The following is a 24,132-nucleotide window of genomic DNA, read 5'->3' on the forward strand; positions in this document are numbered from 1 at the left end:
GAAAATTGTGTTTGAAACAGAGTAAATCAAATAAGGCAGCTGAAAGCACCAAAACTTGTCAAATCAGACGCCAACACAACAAACCATACGTGAGTCTATTTGCATCTTAGGATTTCAGTAAAGGAGAAACGTCAGCAACATATTCTATTAACATTCTTCTTTTGACACACCTATTGAGTGAATTTTACACGATTCCTATTAAATTCATTGGACTTTTAACCCACAAAAATAAAATGTTCTGGAACAGATAAAAAGTCTCAGAAGAATATATGACCAACATTCCATGTGCTTGAAGGAAAAACCCTGGCCATGGATTGCTAGCTGAATGCACTAAGAGCAATACACTATTTGATGGATGAATCAGATTCAACGTCCGAACTCTGAACAAGCTGGTTGGCAAGTTTTCCTGATTTCACCGATAATCTCATGGTTCTCAATAAATTTCAGCGAATTAGAGTTGTTACTTTTAGTAAATAACATAAGGATTGTAAATTCCTACAAACAAATGCATTTTTCACTAAAAAAACACATCCACAGATCAGTCATACACGACGAAGCATCAAGCTACATACACTTCAATGTTGTCGAACAAATTAATTCTGATGAAAAGAATTTCATTTTTATTTCAAATTGTCATTTTACATTTAACAAACGCCTAGTATGATGATCAATTAGAGGATGGATCCAACAAATTTTTAATATGACTGCGTACTCTGTCTCTAATGGAAGAACAAGGAAACTTATCTATCACCTCTCCTCCAAAGGCAAAAATTAGAACTCTTCTAGCAGTGTTTTGGTCGATGCCACGTGCCTGGAAATAGAGGAGCTGACTTTCTTCCAGATCACTTATTGCAGCCCCATGGGAACACTTGACATCATCCGCCACAATTTGGAGATTTGGTTTAACATTCACAGTCGCACGAGGTTCAAGCAGAAGACTTCTTGTTAACTGACCTGCATCAGTCTGCTGAGCATACCTGCACCACAGTAGTACATTGCTCGTATAGAGAGTGGCTCATACATATTGAAATTGAAAACACATGCCCCTGTTTTATTTAGCACGATCAATGAATGAAAGCAACTTTTTCATCCGGAGATCTGTTTGTTTCCTTTTCAACATTTTTTAGTTGTAGAAACCATTTTGTGAAACAATTTCACACTATTTACTAATCACTTTCTCATCTAAAACTTTGAAAAACAAAAACTGGGAAATACTTTCTCATTTCTCTTTCCATTGTAGAAATCAACCACAACCTTAGTCTCTCATTAGATTGTACGGAGTGCATTTCATTCACATATTGCAGCATAAGTGCATATACATACCTGTTAACCTTAATGTTTCCGTCAAAAACTGCCTGTCCCTGTGAATGAGCAACAATGCACTTGTGAAGTTGTCGAGAATAGCCCCGTGGATGGTCCAATACAAGAGTACTATGCAGGTCCTGCGTTTGATCACCAACAGACAAGTGCAGAGAGGATAACTCGGTGACAGTATCAGGACCCAATTGCTGAATACGAAGATTGTGCCTCCCCAGCTTTCCTCCCGCGCTTACCTCTGTGAGTTCATAAGCACTAGACGAATCCTGCAAGGAAACAATTGACACAGAAGCTACAATCTCACAACCCGATCTAGCAAAGTCCATGAATATAAAGGCAACGGCTTGAAGAATCGAAGGTTGTGACCTGGCGAACGGAGGTCCATTTGGTGTGAGCGGCATGGAAAGACTGTGTCTGGATGTAAGAATGAGAAAGCTTGGCACCTTCTCCGATGACCGCCTCAAAAGCAGCGTTACTCCAATAACGGTCGTTGTCGTTCCCCTGCTCGGAGGAGAAGTCTTCAGTTATATGGGCACGTGCGCCTTTCTCGAGCACGACGAGGACCCTGGGATTGGAAAGGTACATGGTGTCGGAAGGGTGGGTGGTGGGGGGCTGCGGCGGAGTGTACTGGAAGTGGATGGGGTCTTGTAGGTGGCAGTTCTCCGGGACGTAGACGAGGGTTAAATCGGGAGCGGCGATTCCGTTGATGGACCAGAAGAGGTCGGCGTCGGGGAAGGTGTGGGGGAGGTATTGGGAGACCGTGTGGAGGAGGGAGGAGGAGGAGAGGGCGGAGAGGGGGCCGACGTAGACGGCGGGAGGGAGGTGGGAAGTGATGATTTTGACGGGAGAGGGCTGGGAGAGGGGGAGGATGCGGGATTGACGGATGAAGGTGAGGTCGGTGAAGCGGAAGGGCTCGTCCCGGCGGGAAGGCCATGGAGTAGAGAGGAGGGATTCGGAGGAAGCGTTTCGGAGGTTGTGGAGAGGAAGAGGGGTGGAGGGTGTGGAGGAGATGCTCTCTTCAAGGGTTTCCGCCAGTTCCAGAACGTAGGGGTCTGAGGTGAAGGCTCTGTTAAGGGCTTTGGGTTTCACCAATTTCTTCTGAGGAAACAAAGAATAAGAAGAAGAAGAAGATGATGATGAAAAAGGGATCAAAGAACTCCATGCGGCCGGAGAGAATCCTACACCATTCATCGTTTCTTCCTCTTACTATCCTCTGCTCAAGCTTTCAACTAAGAGAGATACACACTAACTATAAAGTGTATATATATATTTTTTTACCCCATTAATATTTCAAAGTAACTTATTTCTCCAAACTTCATTTTATTTGATATGATCAACTTTCTCACAACTCATGACAGACAATAGATAAAAAAAAGTGAGTACTTTTAATTTAACATTGGTGAACCCTTTCCTAAATTTCAATCTAAGAAGTGAAAAATGTCCCTAAAAAATAGAGATTTCAATCATAGAAAAGAAAACAAAGGTGAAAAGGATGCAAAAATAAATCAACCTTTGTATAATCAAATGATAAGAGTATTGTTAATTTGTAATTTGTGTTATTCATTTATGATATAACCTGAATTAAATTTTAAAATACAATAGAAGAGTGTTTTATTGATAGGATGAGAAGACATTTTCAATTTCTTTTATTTTAGAAAACTTAAGAGAAATAGATAAATAAAAACTAGAATTAAAGAAAAGAAACCTATGATAGCTAAAAAAGTAACTCATGACACACTTGAAAATAAATTAAGTAATTAGGATTCTTTTTGAATCTTGTTTTCTTTCATCTTATCCATATCTTCTTAAATAAGTAAATATTCATATTAAAATCAGATAATATCTAAATATTTAGTAAATTAAATTATTAAAATTGAATATATATATATATATATATATATATATATATATATATTATATAGATAGAGAGAGTTTTATTAAACAAGTGTATTTCTACTGAAATCATTATATTAAACTACTTATATCATTATGCACATTACTGTCATAAAAAATCACTTTTAATAATAAACAATATTTGTATACTCAAAAAGTAAAAATAATAAGATGTATTTATGAGATAAAAAAAACTGAGTAATGTGTAGTTGGTGAGTCACAACATGTAAAAAATAAAAATAAAAATTGTTGGTTGCATGAATTGGATAGTTAGATCGAAAAGAGAGATGGTAAAAACTAAAAAAAAAGTGAACTAATTAAAATGTTAACATTGTTGGAATCATTAAAAAAATTTCTGTGATCGCCAAATTCATGCAAACATCTTTATAACTTGAAATATATCATGGTGCTGATAAATATTCCTACATATATATCAGAAATCTAAAAGATACTGAAATATATTATTATTTATATTAATATTCATCATCATCATTCATCAAATAACAGATTACGTGAGGTTTCTCTCTCTCAGTTAGTCCACTCCATGAGATGGTAAATGGTTCTGAAACACGTCAATTCGAGGCTCGTCACAGGTGACAACAAATTCATCACCAGGTATGAACTCTTTGAAGCATGCGAGTCTCCCCAGTTCCTCAACTTCCTCGATCACAAGATCCAGTTTTGCAACTGTTTCCACAAGCAAAGATGCAAATGCAGCAAAAGGAAGAGCCTCAGAGAACTCAAGGCTAGTGATTGCAATTTTACTCAGTTGGGGCCTCAGAGACTTTCGTTCTGATTCCTTTGTCTGTTCAGTGGTAACCCTTTTGTTTTTCCACTCCAGCAATGCCGAAGAATCGGTTTTAACACTTGAAAGGGAGGTCTTTCCATGCCCAACTTGTTCGGCAGCTATTTTGAACATGTTGCTGGCTTGGTTGTGCCTGTGTTTCGGGCCCAAGAAGAGCCGAGGTTGAGATTTTATGGCAGTGTTCAGGTCCTGCAGGGCTTCGTGCAGATGATCGGACAGTATTTCTGGAGAGCAATGCCGGCGATTCCTTATGCTGTTGGAAAGTTCTATCAGTACTTTCGATACCTCTGCTGCAAGCCGAATGCAAGGGTCCTTGAACATGGCTCTCACAGATCGTGGTGTCTAAAACAAGTGATATCAGTTTAAGAAAATAACTTTCAATTCTCTTTTTCAATTAACGACATTTACAAATATCAAATGTTAGATTAAACTTTATTTCAAATGCAACATTTATGAAGCTGATACCTGAATTTCTGTTCTCAAACAGCCGTGAAGGGCCACAACAGTATAACCAAACTGACGCAGAACAGCTCCAACTTTCACATATTGCTGCCATGGAAATCTGTGACAGTACCTAGAGTGCCTTGGCTCCCAACTTGCATGCAATGCCTGCACAATTCAAAATAGAACTGAGTGATTCCCTGCATTCAAAGATAACGAATGTATTTGAATGAACTAATTAATACATGACTCACTCACTGCCTTACCAGTGTTTCATCAATGGATTTTGAATCCAAAACAGCCTTATAACCTTTGTATATTGGATCCTCAGACAATTTTATATCTCCAGATCCTTCTAGCTCTCCATAAAAGTATTCATTCACACAGGCTGCAACATTTTTAAAATGTCTTAATTTCACAAGAAATGGTAAAGAAAATAAGTATCACTGCCTTTTACTACTTTTGCACCCGAATAAACTCTCTTTTAGTTTCTATACTTCGAAGTAATTTATTTTACTCTGTAAATACATTATTTTTAATCTATGCAATTTTAGATGATAAAAACTAAAACTGATATGTATATGTATGGACTAAAACATATTAAAATGATATGTAGAAGAATCGAAATATATAATTCTTCAGAGTAGAAATCTAAAGGAAAAGTTTATAAAACTACAAATAGTTAAGCCTGAAGTTAATATTACTATAGGTAAAAGCACAGGGAGATTAAAATTAACATGACTGCAAATACACAAATGTACATCATGCGCATACACTTTTACAGAAGAAATTATTACATAATCTGAAATTTATATGATTTCAAGAATCTCTATATTAACTGTTTTTTCACACGTTCAAACACACTTTCTCACAACACACATGCAAACATGCATCAGCCATACACATAATTTATATAAATAAAGTAATAATCTTAAATTATGAAAGAGAAGATGTGTGTATTCAAAACTAGTGCAGATACAAAAAATGATCAAATTCAGAAACTGGATGTGTCCAATAAATGTATATAACATGGGATGAGACTATTTTTCTAAAGTGGAAATGCCTTCTATAGATTTGAATATTAGAAGTTTGTGTACCTTCTATAGATTTTGCAAGGCCTTCAAGCTTGTAAACAGTGGAATTATGGAGGTCTTCTCCTGACCAATTTGGAAATACCAGAAGACTCATGAGAAGGCAAACAGCACAGCCTATGGCAATGGTGTATACACGCTCATGTGCAATCTTCAACACATTATCAACCCGGTAGCTTGAGACAGCAATAAGGTTGAAAGTCAAGAGAAATATAACTATACCATAGTCATAATTCTTCTTGATATAGGGAATAAACCTGATATAAGTAGCTAGAGCTCCTGCAATAAGAGTATTAATTTTTAGTCATCATCACAGGCTCACTTTATGCTAATGATCATTTTGCTCTCTCCATTGAGAAAAACCAAGAATGAAGTGAATAACTAATCAGAATGTTAACACTGGTAGAATCATTGAAAGACAGCCCTTTTGATCAGGAGCATCAATTTCAAGTCTTGATTTCTCATAAAGTTGTAAAGCAAATCTATCCACCTATAAAAAAAACTGCAGCTCCGATGATGATAGCTTGAGAGACTCTGCCAGATGCATCTGCAACATACCCAACAATAAATGCCAATAATCCTGCTAACAGTGTTCCCAATCCTCTGTTGAGTCCTTTGCACAAAGTTGCCCCTGGAACCATATAAAGACGTTAAGGTCATCCAAAACATTTCATGCAGCAAGGGCCTTTTATTGTACATAAGAAAGTATCAAGTAATGAGAGTAGTTAATTTTGATCACAAAAATTTGTCATTTAAGAGAATTACTTGCCTGCTGTGAATTCCAACACAACCACCACAGTCATGACAGCCCAAATAGCACTCTGTCCAATGCTCTTGTAAAATGGCTCCAACAAGTACAACAGAGAAACCAGAGTGAGGGACAAACCAACTTTGACTGCATGGATCAACCTTCTTGGATCTTCACGTCCCACCCTCCATGTAGTTTGCCAAGCCTTAGTAGGAATTCTCCTCACCCTCTCACCAAAAACATGCACACGTTTCTTCCAGTTACCATTCATTATGCAATTATCATTCTCAACCATTGCCATTTCCTGGCCAGCATAAACTTTGGGAACCATTATCAAGGTGCAAGTTCTAGCTTGAGACGACACTATAGTAGAGACCGTGACAACGTAGAAATGCAACAAGTTAATAGGCTTCTCAGGAGGTGTTTCATATTTCAGTAGCCATAACACAAGAAATAGTTTTATAAAACGGAAAAGGAATCGATATTTTTGTCATTTTGTGGGTTAATGGGGAGTCTAGATGCATGAAAGAGAACCCCAATTTTGTCCATGAAGCAAGTGTGAAACTTTATAAGGAGGGTGATAGGTGGAAGCTGGCAATGTCATTTCTAGCTTCACGTGTATTCCATTAAAGTGGCAGTGCTTTAAACTGAGTATCTCTCTCAAGTCTTAAAAAGTTGAAAAAGAGAAGGGAACTCCAATTACACAGGTACTATTTTTTGTGGTGACTGGTTCCCTGTTACCTTGATGATTATGTTGTCAGTGTATTTTTTATGGAGGTCAATATTATGAGGGTACATGTAAGCCATTAAAATACGGCAAAGAATGCTTCAAATTTTCTCCACCACATCATGTAAATTATATGTAGAAATACTTGCATTTGATGCTGAGTATGGTGAAGGTGACAAGTTGCACCGACCAAGTTACGTACATAAAAGTACAATGCAGAACTTAAGTGCTGGTGCAATATTTACTTGCAAATCCCAGTTTAAACTGTCTGGTTCTGGTTGACCTAACTCTTAACTCATTGAGGCTGTTACTGAGTCACATTTCATTTGCAAAGCAAGGTGCTGGTAGTGCATGTAATTCTTCATTGAATCATTTAAAATCACATAGTTAGATGCTGTTAATTTTTTTCTTTCTCATAACTTTGAAATCAGAACTCACGTATAGATTGATCAAGACTATAAGCACGTTAAAGATCTTGAATTACCTAATAATTGATAGTTTCATTTCATTGGCATTAAAGAGTGCTGCTGCCAGCTGCATTATGGCACTGTGCAAATGATAGAGTGATGGTAGCGTTCAAAGGTGTTGTTGACTACTTGGGCTTCACGGGAATACAACCAATAATAGCCATAATATGGTATGAACATATTTGATATTTAAGGTAGCTTTTTTGAATCTAAATGTAGTCCTCAAACAGCTGGGGTTACTTGATCTTGTTTCTTTTTCTTTTGTTTTGTTATATTAGTAAGCGGTTCTCTCGTGCATTTCCAACTTCTCCATGACTCCATCCGTTCGAAGCTTGAGATTTCAACATCTGCCTCCACAAACCAATTGCCATCTGTACTCTTCAGTTTTCTCCAACATGTTAGGAGAGGGATAGGTCCGATTCTTTCATTTTGGTGTGGAAAAAAAAATTATCCAAAATGAGATCATCCTTGCGCACTACTTGCATAACTCAACAAAACAAAAATTTAAGCCTCATTCAACCCCGTCTAATATGCTGTCAGACCTTAAGTTACATTTATAGAGATTAAAGTTCTACACTATCAAAATAAAGAGGTCAAAGTAAAATTACGTTCTACTGTTTTTATGTCATCAAATGGGTTCTCATCGTAGAGAAAAAGTAAAAAGAAGAATAGGTTAACCATGCCTGATCTTGTTATATAGAACCTTCATAGAATACATTTGACATAATCATCCTATAATCAAACACTTCCCGATTCATTTATTTTTTAAAAATGGCCTTTAAACCTCTCAAACGTTTAAGTAAAACATCAAATTCCATCAAGTTTATTTTACTCGAGTACTATTTTGTTTTAGTCTTATTAACCACAAATATGCCATTTTATTTAATTTTGCACAAATTTTAAAGAGATTTAGGATACAGCAAATAAAAGAGCGTGGTCTGAGAAAAATAAACTAGAGGTAAAATACTGTGCACCCTAGGTATATTTTCCAAATTTATAAGATCTAACCAACGCAGATAGTGCAGCTGCTTATTTCTTAGTCTCGAGCCCAGGAACCATGCAATAAAAGAATAATTATCTATAAATCAAAAGATCGAACAGTATTTGGTGCTATTCAATTCTTTATATGTTATAATCCTTGACTAATGCCTTCAAAACACTTATTTTCCTATTTTCCTATTTCTTATTTTCTAGCTAATAACAGATATTCAGACCTTCAAAACGTTGAGTTGACGTCAGAACAAAGCTTTTATGTAAATAAACTATTCTTAATCATGTCCACACCCCAACCCAAAGACTACGAACTTCCCCCAAATGTACGAATTCTCTGTTCGATTGGAACCCAGCAGCATGGACAAACAGCTTTGCCATTTCTCCCATACTCTTCACTGCAACTGGCACACATAACTTGGTGTGCACATGGCAAGAAAACTACGGAAACCTCATATTTTCCACATATAACGCATTCTCTATAAGTATTACCGGTGGCTTCTTTTCCAAAAAAATCCGGCACGTTATCTAATTCTTGCAGTAGCTTAGCAATTATCTCTGTGTGGGGCTCTGCTTCCTCAGACTCACATGTAGGCAAAGTAGCAGACTGTGCAGATGCTTTGAGACACGAAATCTCCTGCTCCAGTCTTAAAAGATCATCTTTGCGACGCTGGAAATCTATCTCCATCTTCAGGCTTAAAGCCTTAAGATTTCTTTTTCTATTAGCCTCAGCTGCTTCCATAGAACGGCGTTCCTCTTCAATCAGTGCTAAGGCTTCCTCCTTAGCCTTTAACTCTTCATCCCTCATGACCTGTCATAAGTAATTATTACGCAGAATAAAGGATTCAAGACAAACATATGTTCTGATACACAGATAGTTTAATTATAAAGTAAGTTCGGGAAAAAAGGACTACCGAGCAGAAAATTAAGAAAAGCACCAGAGAAAAACTTCCATTTTCATGAGGTTGAATGGTGAGAAAGTTGCATTGAGTGCATTAAATGCGGACAAAATTGTATCAATACTAATCGATCAGAATGCAATGAACTGAACAAAATTTAGGTATATCCATGACAAACATTCATATGATTCACTTTCTAGATTACGAATAAGACACCAAGAAATTGAACGCGTGTATGTAGGATCGTCATGGACTAAAAGACATGAATTCTTCACATATCCGTCAACAGGCATATATACAAATATACACACTGCTATACCAGATAATTTGGAGCAATTTTCTAATTAACGTGAGCAATTCCAGAATATTAGTATAATTGTGAATTCATTCAAGAGAAATCACTTCAATTTTGGCTGATTTCAAATAAAAATAACAGACCAAGCATATAATCCAAAAGAACACCATGCATGTGTATATATATTTATACACATGCCAAGAAGCATATAGACACGCAATGAACGAGAGGAATTCAAAGCACCCTGTTGAGATTGTAGGTGCCATTATGTGCCTTGCTCAAATATCCAAGTCAGATACGTGTCTCATTGAACAAAGCTCCTCTTTTTTGCTTCCCATGATTCACAGTGCACATACACTGTCCTGTTACAAGCACAAGACATCCTAATGTAACAAATAAAAAAGAACACACGACAATTTTATCCAAGTCCCTGATGGTAAATACTACACCAAACCAGTAATATACAAACCCAAACTCAATAAACATTAGACAAGTGTCAAAATCACTCAACAGACTCCAAATTCAGGTTAGATACATTCAATTCAAAGCCATTATGCAGAAAATGTAGATTTCAAAATGATATGAGCATACCTCAGCTTCTTTTGCACGTTGTTTAATCTGAGCCAACTCTTCTTGTATCTCCAAAATCTTCTGCTTTTCATCTGAAATATTCTGTTTTATCTTCGCTTCCTGTTTTTCCCAAGCCAGAAGCTTCTTTAAGCACTTTTTCTCCCTTTTTGCAATTTGCAAGCAGCTTGCGACATACTCTGATGCACTTAATTTACAAGCTTCTAACTCTGCTTTGATTTCAGATTTCTCCGTCTCAAGTTTCCCAACTCCTGCAGTTGCAAGATCCGTTTGACCACAAACCTTTCTCAAGGCCTCCTCCAATTCTAAGAGTCTCACCATGGTAGGGTCCTCAAGCTCCTCATTTGCCTCTTTCCCCTTCTTCAGTCTTTGATTTTCCTCTCTTTCTATCCTGAATGTTTTCAGCTCAATTAGATAGCCGTTTAGCTTTCTTGCAGCTTGGATTGCCTTCTCATGTGCCCAATCTTTCCGCTCCTTTACCTGTTTCTCAAGATCCTTTATCTGATGCACTAGAGTGACTATCACCGAATCCTTCTCATCTTCTGCCACAAACTCCAAGTTCTCATCAATATTTAGATGATGAAATTTACTCAGCACAGACTTCAAGTCATCCTGGTCATTCATATTGTGAGAATCACCAGGCAGATCACCAAGCATTGTGGCCACAGAAGCAGATGAAGAGTCCAATTTCGAAACAGTGCTAATCCCAGGAAATTTTCCTTCATTTGGCTGCACCTGTTTTGAGTTGGCCTTGTATCCGTCAGCAAACGCTACAACATTGCTTTTCAACGAACAAATCATGGCAGGAGTAAGATCAAATTTTTTCGGGAACTCAATGTCTCTCTGTAAACGTACAGTCATCTCCTTACCACAAAAGAACCCTTTCAAAGGAATATCTGAGCCTCCTTTTCTAAATCCCCGTTCCTCGTTCTCAAGCTCGGTTAAAGGAGGAGGAAACATGCTTACAAAAGGAACATGAATGGTAATTGCCTTTAACACATTGTAATCGTTCATGAGGAGACACCACATAGCATCACCCTCGCCTAACTCGAGTCTCACTTCTTGCAACAAAGACACAAGATTCTTCAGAGTGTGCTCCTCAAGCTTCTTCAAATCAGAGAACGCAGGCTTGAACTCATACATGTCCATGCTCCCCTCTTCTAAACAAGCCAAGGTGTAGTGCAGCAGGTCTGTAGCCAAGTCATTGGAGCCATAACAATGAACATTGAGCAAAATCGCTTTCACGGCAATATCCTCATTGTGCCCCAAAGCAACAAGCTTTGACACAGTGTCCTTGTATATAATTTCCATGCGTTTCAACGAAATGTCTTTCAATTGAACCTCATTACACAAAACCCAACTGGATGAGTCAACATTAGGGTTTGAATCAGAAATGGGACCCTTGACAGCATAGTATTTATAGGGCACCATCCATCCATTGTCTGAATTGGAAGATGATTCTTTCGTCCAGAGTGTTTTGCAATTAGCTTGATCGTTTGTGTTCTTCACACTGAAACCCATGTTATCATTCTAATAATTTTGTGAATGTGAAGTAATTCAACACAAAGAGATAAAAACAAATGAAATTGAAAAGAAATAAGGATAGTGACACTCACAGAGGGCTATTGGAGAGAATATTATCACTGTAATTCATTGCCCTCTTCTATGTTTCGTTCATAGAACAGAGCAATGAAAATCTGAGTGCCGAGTTCAGCTTGTATCAGTTCTTTCACTCAAGTTCAGTGAAGCTCAGTGCCACCTCAAATTTTCCTTTCTGGTTTGGTCAATTTATAGCTTTCTCTATGTGGGCCCTCGCCCTCAAAAATGTTTGGGCAATCCTCTACTTTTGCTTTTAGCACCTCCGTAATTGTTTTCCACACTATCCTGTCCCACTGAATAACGAGATATTATTACTCTTTTTTATGAAAATATTATTAATGTATTAAAAATGAAATTACATATTTTGGAAAATATTGGCAAATATAAATTACAGTATTAATTTCCAAAATACATTATAAATTATTGATCTTTTACTCTCCTCTCATTATAATATCGGCAAAATTGTATTATTAACATTAGGAAAGATGCCGGAAAAAAAAAATTAACATTTGGAGAGATTGTAATTATCTTTCTCTTGTATAGTATTGTAAATAACAGTCACATTTTTTTATTTTAAAATATATTTTCATATTTTATTAACAATTTTCATTAAACAAAAAGCTACACTATAAATCATGATCTAAAATTAAATATCGGTAAATTAAAGTAAGTAAAACAAATAAATAAAAAGGGTTTTTATTGTTTTCTGATTTCGTTCATTTTCTTCCCTTAAGTTGAAGTTTATTTATAGAAGATATTTTAATATTAAATTAATATTTATTTGACAGTTACCATAGCATAGTTATAGTTGATATGTAATAAATATAATTATTTACTTTTTTATCTTAAATATGTACTTATAATTTTTTTAAAAAAAATTCTATTGATAACATTCTTTACATTAAATTAATTAAAAATAGTGTTAATTTTAAAATAAGAATGATTATACGGTTTATTATGTAAATATCATCATAGGATCATTAACTACAATAAGAAAAATCATAAATGATTAAACACGTAAAGAACCAGAATCTTTAAATACTTACAAGCTTATGGATAACACTGCACAAAAGGATAAACATGAGGTAAACGATCATGCTAAGAGACAGGACAATGACTAATAAAGAATATTTGCACAGAAGGATAAGTATATTTCACCTCTACTGGATGAAACTGAACATAAAGAGAGTAAATTTCTCAAACTGTACAAAAATGTTCCAATTTATAGATATAGAAAAAATGTTTTCCTTCCAAAATTCTCAATTTTAATGTTAAATTTATTTCATTTCATTTAATAAGTAGTTTAAATACTATTTATCAATTACCTCAATTCACTTGTATCTTTAGTTATATTTTATCACTTTTATCATACTTAAAATTTAAATAATAAGAAGAAGGAGGAGTTGTAAAGTTAAGTCATTACTACTACCTGTCTATATATATCTTCAGTTTGAAAACATTATTACTGTGTGAGACAAAATCATTACTAAAAATATTATGAACAAATGAAGGTATATATATATATATATATTATTTGTATTATCCTTCGATAAATTATGATAATAAAATACTAATGAATATATATGTTATTTGTATTATCAGTAGATTATGAACTAAATTTTTATAATTTTATATAAAAGTAACCAAGGATCTATTATTAAAGCATATATCTAAAGTTAAAAAGAAAATAAAAGATTGGTCAGTGGTAATATTAATGTACATTCAATTGTTACCACTAAGGGTGTTTTCATTTGGGTTAATCGGGGGAGATGATTTGGGAAAAGTGATTGAATGAATTTGAGGGTATTTTTTTTTTGTGTTTACTTGAGTGTATTTGGATATAATTGAGAGTGGATTTAGAGGTAAAGTGTGTGAGAATTAGTATAAGATTTGATTGATGTGACAATTTTAAAATATTTGTTTAATTGGTAGAAATTGAAGATTACGAAAATGTCCCTAGTTATTAAAATAATATAAAATGATAATTGTTAATGTTATATTTAATTGTAAATTTTTTTATGAAGAGTAAAAAATTAAAAAATTAATTTTTAAAAAGTAAAAAAATTATAATTTAGTAAAATGAATTTATTTTTAATGTAGTATTTGCTTATAATATAATTTAGTTCAAAGTAGTATGAATTGATTTGTTATGAAAGTGAAATTTATTAATTTTGAATACAACTTATAATATTACATGACATAAAATAAAAAATGTTTATAAAGAGTAAAAAATTAACATTAATTATTAGTAGTAAAAGTAATATGCAATGATAATTGTTAATATTATATATAATTGTAAAAATTACTATAAAGAGAAAAAAATAATAAAAATTATTTTTTAATATAAAAAATAAATTATTTATTATTATTATTATTTGAATATAATGTAATTTATTAGTGGAAGATGTAACAAAATATGTAGAAAGTGTAACCGAATATGGTAGAAAGAGAATAAAATAAGGGGTTGTGATGAGCAATGGTAAGGAGTTCATACTAACCTTTAAACATTGGCTCTTTTTTGTATCACAAATTGGATAATCATCTACATGTCTTTACAACACACAGCAGAAGTTAACCCACGCTGCAACGTCTCCAACACAGCTTGTAATCGAATATAGCTTCTGCTATCTGAATACACTTATGGGGAAACCAAATACGCACGAGACTAACCGAATCCGAATACACTTCTGGGGGAACGGCAGGAGACTAACCGAATACGGTTTCGCATGGTTTTCTTCATACGCCTGTAACCGGATACGTCGTCTTTGAACCGAATACGCTTTCACAGTTTTTCGCCTTCTCTAGCTTCGCACAATCCTCTTCTTCATCAACCACTTTCTTCTTCATCTCCTCCACCCATCCACCCATCCACCTTATCTTCTTTATGAGTGCACGGTAGCCAATTTCGAGCTTCGAATGCATGGTTATGAGCTAGTATATTATATTAATCATGCAAAGCAAAACTGGACGCGAAATTATGAAATTGGAGAGGGGCACATTCGACTTTTATATTACGATTCCTCCAAATGGCCTCTGCTAAGTGGGTGACGAAAAACCAACGCATCCCGTAATTCAATCGCATTCTTTTCGCGCGATTCTCTTCAAGCAAACACGGGTTTCTCTTCTTTTCATCGCTCATGTTATGCGTAAACAGTAAAATACCTCCAAGTAAACACAACATAAAAGATAGGATAAGCATAATATAGTGGATTTGACAGACCCATCAATCTATAGTCAAATTTAGCCAAACATCAATGCTTTTAAAAGAAACCTGAGTGGACAATTAATGATTTTTTCTATTTTAGTCACAGATTTTCTAAATTATTGAGTTTGATGCTTCCGATTAAGTTGAGTAGATCCGTTGAACAAGTAAGTTTCATATTATTTATAAAACTAATTTTTTTAAAGAAAAATAAAAGTTACTACTTAAAAAATCAACTCTTGAAAACTTTATGATTGGCCATATATCGTACTTTTTGAAGAAGTTAAATTACCTTATTATTTTGGAAATATACCTTTCTAAAATATTTTAAAACGAAAAAAATATTTTCTAAGAGACTAACACGTGTTATAACTAAACGTCTTACATCTATATTTCAACATAAGTCTCATGTTCATGCTTCCCAATTAGAAAATTGATAAATATACACTTTCATGTGGTGCACATTAATTATTTATCTTCATATTTTCTTTCTGTATTTTTTGAACTATTGGTTAAACCAATGTAATAATTTGGTTAAATTGATCAAATTATTAGTTAAATTAATGTCTTAGACAATATGCCAACTGAGACTTTACATAATAATTAAAAGGTATTTGGAAATCTACATGATCATAACAAAATATTGTAACAACATAGAATATCAATTATCAATATATTTATCAATAATTAAAGAAGAAAAAGTCTCAGGTGAGACATTGTCATTAATATCACCTGGGAGCAATAGTAAAAATTATTAGGTCTAGTACAATTCTAAAAGACTGATTAAACATGATGAAAATTGTTATTTAAATAATTTCGAATTCAAATTGTTTCTTGTAACAAAGAAATTGTAGGAATATGAGGATTAAAAAGATATTATTAACGTTATGAATAGTTGTATTATTCAAAACCTTAGTTATCTCCAGAGTGAACAGTGTACATTAAAAAACTGGTAATGTTACAAGAGTTGGAAGAAATAAAATAGAAAAAGAATGTAAATTTTTTTGGAAAAAGGGAGAGATTGGAATATAAGTAAAAGGAAGGACCACAATTTTAGATTAAGCAGTCATGCTCCTTATCTGTCATCTTGTATCTTAGTAATAATAATTCCTATTCTTCGCTCTGTTTTCTCTGTCTTTCCCACTGTATTTGCACAAAGGAAAATGTTAAAAGTGGTCCTTTTCTGCTTCACTAATTATACTCTCACAACTCATCCTGCACATTGAACAATTTTTCTTACAAGTTATTAGGAAGAAGTATATCTTAAAAGTATTTTTTAATATAGGACATGTTGTTGAACTTTATAATTTCTATCCATTTAAACTGACATATGTATTGTTTATTATCCAAATTTTTTCAAATTCTAAAATGTTTAACCAAACAATTAAAAGTTTGGAATATGATAAAGTGCATTCAGCAAAGCTGAAATCTGAAAAGAGGAATCTAAGAGTGTTCGTAATTATCTAGGTGGACTGGACAGGAGGATCAAAACTTCTGAATACTCTTTAAATTAATTTCTGTCGCATCTAACATATTTTCTTGGCCATTGTTTTTTTTCAAATGTCCTCGTACATATGCAAAAACTCTCTCTCTCTCTCTCTCTCTCTCTCTCTCTCCACTTCAGCAGTAACAGTTGACAAGGATCTGTGTTTGCCCCCACTGGGAGTACACTATTCTATTTAATCTAATTTTTTCCTGAGAGTGTGTTAACTTTTTTTTCCTTGTTGTTGATCTTGTTCTTCTTTATCTCTCCCTTTTCAGTTGTTTCATGCATGGCTCCCTAAGGGAAAGAGAACTTCGTTTGTTACGTTACCCCGTCTGCAAATTTAGTTACTTTCACAATCTGCTTCGTAAAAGGTTTTTCTCTTCCTCTGATTCTGCTGCTATTAATGACAAAGGACAGTTCATTTTCCATGTTTTTTTATGCCATCGTCAGCTTTCATGTTTCAGTTCTTTTCCAAGAGTTGTTCAATGGGAGGAGAGAGAGTTTTATTCTCTACGTAGAGTTTAGTATTTTGAGAAAATGCCGGTTCCACTTGCCCCCTACCCTCCGCCACCTCCGTATGCGCCTCCACCAAATGGTACCTTTGCTTACTCTACTCTTTCTTTATTTGCTCATTCATGTTGGTGGTAGAATGATTACACAATTATTATTTCCGTAAAAATCAAAAGTCCGATTTTTTCTTGTTTTGAGGACAGAGTCCCTTAGAACGATTCACAGATATAAAATAGAAATGCTCAGTTCACCCAAAGGGGGAGTGGAGAATGAAATTTCCTTTCCCAGATGGAAGATTAAACAAGAAGATGTGTTTAGTACAGTTCTGTATTTTTCATTTTGAAAAACTGGACCTGTATTAATGACACAATGAATGCTAGAACATTTATAGCCATGGCATCAAAGAGAAAAGGGTAAAAAATAAATGGTCATTTATTTGATACATGCAAACTAATGTCAAAACCTTCCTTAAGCAGGTCCGCAGAGTCATCTTGTCTGTTCTGGGTGTAGAAACCTTCTGCTTTACCCAGTTGGAGCCACCTCTGTGTGCTGTGCTGTTTGCAATGCAGTCACCACTGTGCCACCTCCTGGTACGGTGCACTTTCTCTCTCTAATTCTTGTTATTTAGGAAGTTCAATTTGTTACCTATTCCAATTTTTCGAATCATAAGCATTTGTTGCATATGCACAGAAATGGCCCAGTTAGTATGTGGAGGCTGTCACACTTTACTCATGTACATCCGTGGAGCCACAAGTGTGCAATGTTCTTGTTGTCACACAGTCAATCTGGCTTTGGAAGGTATTAAACCACAAACAGCCTGTGATGAAATTTCGATTCTTTGATTAATTTTTCTGTGTTAGTTTCTCTGTACCGAATATAAAACCAAAATCCAACAGAGAATTTGAACTCCCTGATGAGCTTTAAAAATAAAAAATGGCGAGTGTTTGTGTTATGTATACGTAATCATGTTGATATGCAGACCGAGTTTCTTTAGTATGCTAAATTGTTATTATTTGAGTCATTATTTCGTATGTATGAACATTGTAACAGCAAATCAAGTGGCACATGTCAACTGTGGGAACTGTAAGATGCTACTGAGGTACCAATATGGAGCAAGATCCGTGAAATGTGCCGTTTGCAGTTTTGTAACATTAGTTGGGGTCAGTACAATCTCTTCTTTGGTTAATACTTTACAGTGCGTCACAGATTCAAAAAGTGCTCTTTTTTATTAGAGCAACCGTGTAATTCTGTTATGCATTCTTCCTTGCTTAGCAACTTAGTGTAATAATTTGAACTGCATTCTTATATACATCTTGCTTACATTGCTGTTACTGAATGATGCAGGCCTCAACAAGTACCACTGAGCAGAAATTCAGCACCTAAATGGCAGAATCTTTCTCTAAAATTCGTTGAAGACACCACGATCTTGGTTTTAATTGTTGCATCTCATCACCCTTGAGGAGTAACTAGTGAATATGTTATATCAGAGAAAATTCCCCTCAAATGTATGAACTATTTCCCCTTTACTGAAATAATTAAATAATTTTGGTATCATTGGTGTACCATGTACTGCTTTATTTGTAAGCAGTGTAAGCCTCTTTAAGGAATCGATGTCGCCCCAACAGTGTCAATGTCAGTGCAGTTTTATATAGTTCTCCAATATCGAAGGCAGTGTCTTCCTAAAAGCTACTTGGAATAACTATTTGTGATAAGATTATTGATTCTTAGTGCTTTAGAAAATTGGCATCTTTAGATAAGGTTTATCTTCCCTTGCTGATACTTGTTTTGTGAAGCTTGAAGCAGAATCAAACACATCATATATTTCTTTCATATAGGATTTTAGTGCCTCTTGAATCAACCAAAAGGTCCTCTAGAAAAAGAGTAAAATTTCATCAGGATGAGGTTGTAAAGAACAAAAAGATGCCAACAAATTTATATAAAAAGAGAGGTTAAAAAGGAAACAAAAGATCCCATCTTTATCTCTGAATCGCAACATAGTCACCCTTTCTGGTAGATTAACTCAAGAAACTTGTTTTTCGGTATTCAACTTGAAGCGTTGAGGTAGCAAAAACTGATGAATGTGAATGCTGATATGGACATCTCTTTTTACGTTAGTGGTTTCTTTGATATTGCCTCGTGTTCTCCAACAGCGTTGAATATGTCACTGCTCACTCGGTTTAATATCTGTGTTCCACTCATTTTAAAATGTCACATTCGATGGAGATTAGTCTTTGGTAAGTATAAGACGTGCATCATGAGGTTAAGACTTAAGGTAGTCGTTGTCTCTTCACTATTTCTCGTGTGTTGCTACATACTATTATAGTCATATAACAAGTGCTTGTGACTGTGGCTGCAAAGCAGTATCTTCTGAATTGGATTGGATTTGGTTTAGATCAGATATGAGAGTTCGTTCAGCTCTATTATCATTGATGAAAAATAATTTTTTTTTCAAACTGAAAGGTAGAAATCTCATGCATTAGTCTCTTTAATTGGTACAGGTGTAACTAAAGGGTGTAAACAATTACAATTCGTATATAGGTGTAAACTCAGAGACGTGATTTTTTGTCATTTTAAAATTTACAAATATATTAGGGAGTAAGAAGATGACTAATTAGAAGTTATAGAGTGGCTCATTAATGTGGAACAAAAGTAGTTGGATTCTGGGCTGGTAGTAAATAAAGTCAACATAGCAAACACAGATTCTGGAAGAAAAAATGAAGCGTAGGTATCTGAGTTTCAAAACTCACTCAGACATATATTCTATATGGCTAACTTTGTACAGAGACAAGTTAATATCGATTGTCATTCTCTTTCAAAAGAAGCAACACACTATGCTAGACTCAAAGTTTACCACCACATGCCACCATGTATTTATCATTAAGTGATCAATGAAATGTCTTGACTTTGGTTGTGTAAAAAAATAAAGAAGAGGAACAATATGGAATAAAAACCATTGGCCACTTTGGAATTCATGTTTCATATTCTTCTAGTCCATTTTAATACCATTGTAATATTTAATGCAGGTTAATTCATCTCAATGATTTAATGTGCACAAATTTTTGGGTCAAATCAAACATTTATTTTACATATTGAAAACGTATTTGATATTTCTCCTCTTGTAAAGTTGATACATTGTTAAAAATAAAATAAAACCTCAAGTTATAACTTCATTTTTAAATCAGGAATGGAATTCTAGACTTTTTAAGTAAGAATTTCACATGATAAATCACTTGCAACAACAATTTTTTCAGTAACCACACTTAATGGTAGCAAGTTAACCCCATATGAAATACCACCTTGAACGACATCCCCTTACCCATAGGACTATGTTCTTACCAATTTTTAAACAAGATATATAATTTCTATCGTTCCTTTTGGCCAATTTTTCAACTAACCAAGTCAATTGTTCTAAATAGGCCAACCACGTTACAATTGTACATCAACCCAGAAGATTAGTAAAGGTCGAGAACCTTGCATTCAAACAAGATGCCCTCCTTGAGCAGAAGTGCTGAACAACAAACAGAAAACTCAGTATTCTTTAAACATTCAGATGGTAAGCCGATCCGTTACAATCGATTGCAACTTTTCTCAAATTAAATTTCCTTCAATTAATTTAATAAGCATAGCAACAGTTTAAGCATTAGCTAATAGTAGCCAAAAAGGAATAACAAGTACAAACTGTCAATTAGTTAGAAGAATAGTACGTCCAAGATTTCAGTACTTAATGGAGACTCATAATTCACAACGAACTACACTTAAATCCACTTGTTAAAGTTCATAGCTTCTTTGCAGATCTCACACGTGGTCCTCTCAGCCAAGATACCCATCTATATTACTCAATGTCTACCAAATACAACCGCTAGACCTACAAATTTGCCAGCCACTGTAATGTAGCTTGGACATGAGATTTAGAAGTTAAATTTGTTGGGTACCATTAACTTCTTTAAATTGTACATTTAACTCCCACATGTTTTCATCAAGTGTAGCAATTCCCAAACATATATTCATAGCTAGTGAAAGACAGCTAAAATGCAAAAAGGAACCATGAAGTAAAGCCCAGTTAAAATGTTAGTGTTTAACTACAGATTCCACAGTATGCACAACTAAACAGAAAAAGCCGAATGAACCAATATCCGAACCAATGTTTACTACAATCTGCCCTGGTGTTCCACACAATGAAGAATAATTTTCCCATCTAATAGGATCTGTTTGTTCACTCTTACTTCCTTGGTCCCCTTCTTCGATTTAAACCTTGCTTGTGTTTTATGACGATCTTCTCCAAGTCCTTCTGGCATCACTGACAATACCTCTTCAAGGAATTCATCAGCCACATCTCCATCTTCGTCCATCGTAAGATGCTTAGTATACCAACTCAGACCCTGATGAAGCGAAACACAACAGCCCAAAAATATTAAACACCTGCTGGCAGTAAATTACTAGACAAAGGAAAATTTATCTGACCACGATACTCTCAGACTTAACTACTAGGCAATGGAGACAAAAGAAAATGTAAAAGCACAAGCATAAGGTCATGAATGCCCCAAAATCCCTAGTTTGCAACTATATTTCCCCTCCCCTCTTTCATCTATCATTGATTGGAGTCTTTTGTCTTAACTTCAAGCTGTTTATTTTTTCCTAACTCGTACATAGTACGTCCAAATGTTGTAACTGTAATAATAGAAGCTATCTGCCAAAAAGTTGGGCATAAAAAAAGCTGTAATGACAACTCCCAATCATGAAACAAGGATAAGATCCGCTGATCATGAGCAGAACAGATTTGATAGCTACTTTTGAAACAAGATATGGTACAACGCGAACCGTCTAAGAATTTGCCATTACCAATTCAAGTTTTAAATAATCCCCTCCCCATACTCGTCTTTGTGTTTGGGTTGAGGAATGTAAAGTACATCCGTTCATGTAATCGAGGAACATTGACGGCAGATTTAAACTCCAACACTACACATAGATGAACTAATTCTAGTGGAATATGACAAGAATCACCCCTCCACCAATGGTAGGACACCTCCAACCTAATTTTGCTATGTTAAAGTACAAATAAAAGCCAAATGCTGTCAATTTCATTCTTAAGCTTACAAAAGTGTTCCGCTTCCCCTATCAGCTAGAAAAAAAGAGTGATCCTCATTAACAGCACAAAGTAAGAAAATAAAGACAAAGGCAGTTATCCACAATGGCACTGCAACATTACAAAGTCATACCAATGTACTCTTTCCCTGATGAAATCAGATATCATAACATCCTCACAAGATATAACTTAAATAAAACGATACAACATCTAGAACTTGAATTTCAGCTTCGGAGGTAGGAAGTCCAAGAGCTGCACTATCTTACCCAAACACAAACATTATAAGATACTCCTTTCAATCTCATATATAAGAGATAAAAAAGTTTGAGAGATGAATTTAAGCGTAAGCAAATTCGAACTAACTTTACCTATCTGTCTTCCGTCTAATTGAGATTTTATTACAATGATTCCCTTATTTTTATGTAGTTTAGGAAAAATGTCTATGTTCCAAATGAAGAACAATTAAACTAAACTGACCATTTTTTTTTATTCAAGACCCTGGGAAGTACCATTTTAAAATAATTGTTCATTGGAGTTCCAATCGAAAAAAGGGATCCATTTGTCGCGTACGAACATACACAAATACTCAACACAGGAACTATAGACTCGGGTTATTTACAATCTTAATAATAGAATTTGAAACAATGAAAAGATATTACTATCCTCTGCACAGTCCCAAAAATTCACAAGAGCCTTGATATCTCACACAAAAGTAAGCACACAAGTTTTCTATTTTCCTTTGTGTAAAGTTAAATTGTGTAGAAAAAAGGTCAAAAATTACAAATGAGGTATAAGATCCAAGCAATAATTGTGCCGCTAACATGACATGAATTTTTAGGTTTCCCAAAATTTAAATGCATGGTTATAAAACCCAACCGAATTGGAATGATGAGAAAGGAAGGACCTGAAGTCCGCCGTCGCCAGACGTAGAGAGAGTGAGAACGGGTGGGACGTGGTGGCGATCGACGACGACCTGGGCAGGGACGCTAAAGCCTTTACGAGGACGACCGGTTTCTCTGACTCGATACGGTGTCGTACCAGGATGGACATCGTGTTCATCGGCGGCGGCATCCTTGGAATCGTGATCGTGGTTTCCAATCCCTAGAAATCCAGCAATCCTTCTGAACAGTCCCATGAATCAAAGAGGGTATAGAGAAAAGGCGCGGTGTTCGTTGCAGCGAACCAAGGATCCCTCTGCACTGCACGCGTTTGCTTGCACTTTGCAGCTGCAGTCGTTGTACGAAAGATGAGATACCATGGGCTACTATATACACCCAACCAAACCAATCCTTCGCCTCCACTTTCTACACGCTCTGCATCCTTCCATCTTCCTTTTCTATTTCCTTTTCATTTTTTATTATTCTATTTTTCAGTTAAATTTTAATTTTTCTTAAATAATATGTAATTATATTTAATATTTTTTATGATGTAAATTATTAAATTAAAACTCTAACACATCATTGTATCTAAATTTCGATTTAATTAAATATTAATTTTACATTTTAATTAATTTCTTTTGATTATATTTTTTTCATTCTTTTTTTCAACTTTTTATTTTATTGTCCCGAGATTATTTTCACCAGCTTATAATCTAAAATGATTTAACCATTATATTATATTCAAATAAAATATTGTTTGAATATATATATATATATATATATATATATATATATATATATATATATATATATATATATATATATATAAAATGTTATTCCTTCAATATATGTAACTATGAGTGGAAATTGTGAGAAGAAATTTTTATACGTAGTTGTATTTCATCAACATATTCCTTGTACAAACGAAAATAGGAATATAGTAACCCCTTCCCTTCTTCGTGTTATGTGATAACTTTTATTCTTGGAAATTTTAAAAATTTATTAATAATTTTATTTAAATCTTATTTTATTAATTTAGATAATAAAGATAAAATAAAAATATGTAATTTTAATTTCTCAAAAAATATTATTTTATTTTATTGATATAAAATA

At 34.5% G+C, this 24,132-nt stretch overlaps 5 protein-coding genes across 8 annotated transcripts; 1 reads left to right on the forward strand and 4 right to left on the reverse strand.

Moving 5' to 3' along the window:
* Positions 1–597: 597 nt before the first annotated feature.
* ABCI7 (non-intrinsic ABC protein 6) lies at positions 598–2,560 on the reverse strand. The gene is made up of 3 exons (XM_047295654.2): positions 1,684–2,560; positions 1,324–1,583; positions 598–977 (listed from the first exon to the last, which is right to left on the reverse strand). Exons 1-3 carry the CDS (start codon positions 2,506–2,508, stop codon positions 668–670), a joined length of 1,395 nt encoding a protein of 464 aa, XP_047151610.2. The 5' UTR covers positions 2,509–2,560; the 3' UTR covers positions 598–667.
* A 1,086-nt stretch (positions 2,561–3,646) lies between these two features.
* Positions 3,647–6,826, reverse strand: LOC124823480 (aluminum-activated malate transporter 12-like). The gene is made up of 6 exons (XM_047295687.2): positions 6,317–6,826; positions 6,038–6,178; positions 5,554–5,826; positions 4,723–4,844; positions 4,481–4,624; positions 3,647–4,357 (listed from the first exon to the last, which is right to left on the reverse strand). Exons 1-6 carry the CDS (start codon positions 6,624–6,626, stop codon positions 3,743–3,745), a joined length of 1,605 nt encoding a protein of 534 aa, XP_047151643.1. The 5' UTR covers positions 6,627–6,826; the 3' UTR covers positions 3,647–3,742.
* Positions 6,827–8,547: 1,721 nt separating this feature from the next.
* On the reverse strand, positions 8,548–12,041 carry LOC124823481 (MND1-interacting protein 1-like). 2 transcript variants are annotated; one of them, XM_047295688.2, is made up of 3 exons: positions 11,878–12,041; positions 10,265–11,771; positions 8,548–9,290 (listed from the first exon to the last, which is right to left on the reverse strand). In XM_047295688.2, exons 1-3 carry the CDS (start codon positions 11,913–11,915, stop codon positions 8,787–8,789), a joined length of 2,049 nt encoding a protein of 682 aa, XP_047151644.1. In that variant the 5' UTR covers positions 11,916–12,041; the 3' UTR covers positions 8,548–8,786. The 2 variants fall into 2 exon arrangements, with proteins under 2 accessions (XP_047151644.1, XP_047151645.1); XM_047295689.2 differs by having other exon boundaries at positions 10,265–11,791; positions 11,878–12,031.
* Positions 12,042–16,615: 4,574 nt separating this feature from the next.
* On the forward strand, positions 16,616–18,815 carry LOC124823461 (protein LOL1-like). Of its 3 annotated transcripts, none has more exons than XM_088100063.1 (7): positions 16,616–16,727; positions 16,824–16,919; positions 16,999–17,143; positions 17,532–17,648; positions 17,749–17,856; positions 18,109–18,218; positions 18,403–18,815. In XM_088100063.1, exons 3-7 carry the CDS (start codon positions 17,086–17,088, stop codon positions 18,439–18,441), a joined length of 432 nt encoding a protein of 143 aa, XP_087956189.1. In that variant the 5' UTR covers positions 16,616–16,727; positions 16,824–16,919; positions 16,999–17,085; the 3' UTR covers positions 18,442–18,815. The 3 variants fall into 3 exon arrangements, with proteins under 3 accessions (XP_087956189.1, XP_087956188.1, XP_047151619.1); XM_088100062.1 differs by having other exon boundaries at positions 16,618–16,727; positions 17,013–17,143; XM_047295663.2 differs by having other exon boundaries at positions 16,632–16,919; positions 17,013–17,143; positions 17,535–17,648.
* Positions 18,816–21,088: 2,273 nt separating this feature from the next.
* LOC124823483 (phospholipid hydroperoxide glutathione peroxidase) lies at positions 21,089–23,463 on the reverse strand. The gene is made up of 2 exons (XM_047295690.2): positions 23,046–23,463; positions 21,089–21,437 (listed from the first exon to the last, which is right to left on the reverse strand). Exons 1-2 carry the CDS (start codon positions 23,274–23,276, stop codon positions 21,207–21,209), a joined length of 462 nt encoding a protein of 153 aa, XP_047151646.1. The 5' UTR covers positions 23,277–23,463; the 3' UTR covers positions 21,089–21,206.
* Positions 23,464–24,132: the final 669 nt, after the last annotated feature.

Source organism: Vigna umbellata, chromosome 10, assembly GCF_029865625.1.
Source record: "Vigna umbellata cultivar VRB3 chromosome 10, Vumbellata_1.0, whole genome shotgun sequence".
Taxonomy (NCBI): domain Eukaryota; kingdom Viridiplantae; phylum Streptophyta; class Magnoliopsida; order Fabales; family Fabaceae; genus Vigna; species Vigna umbellata.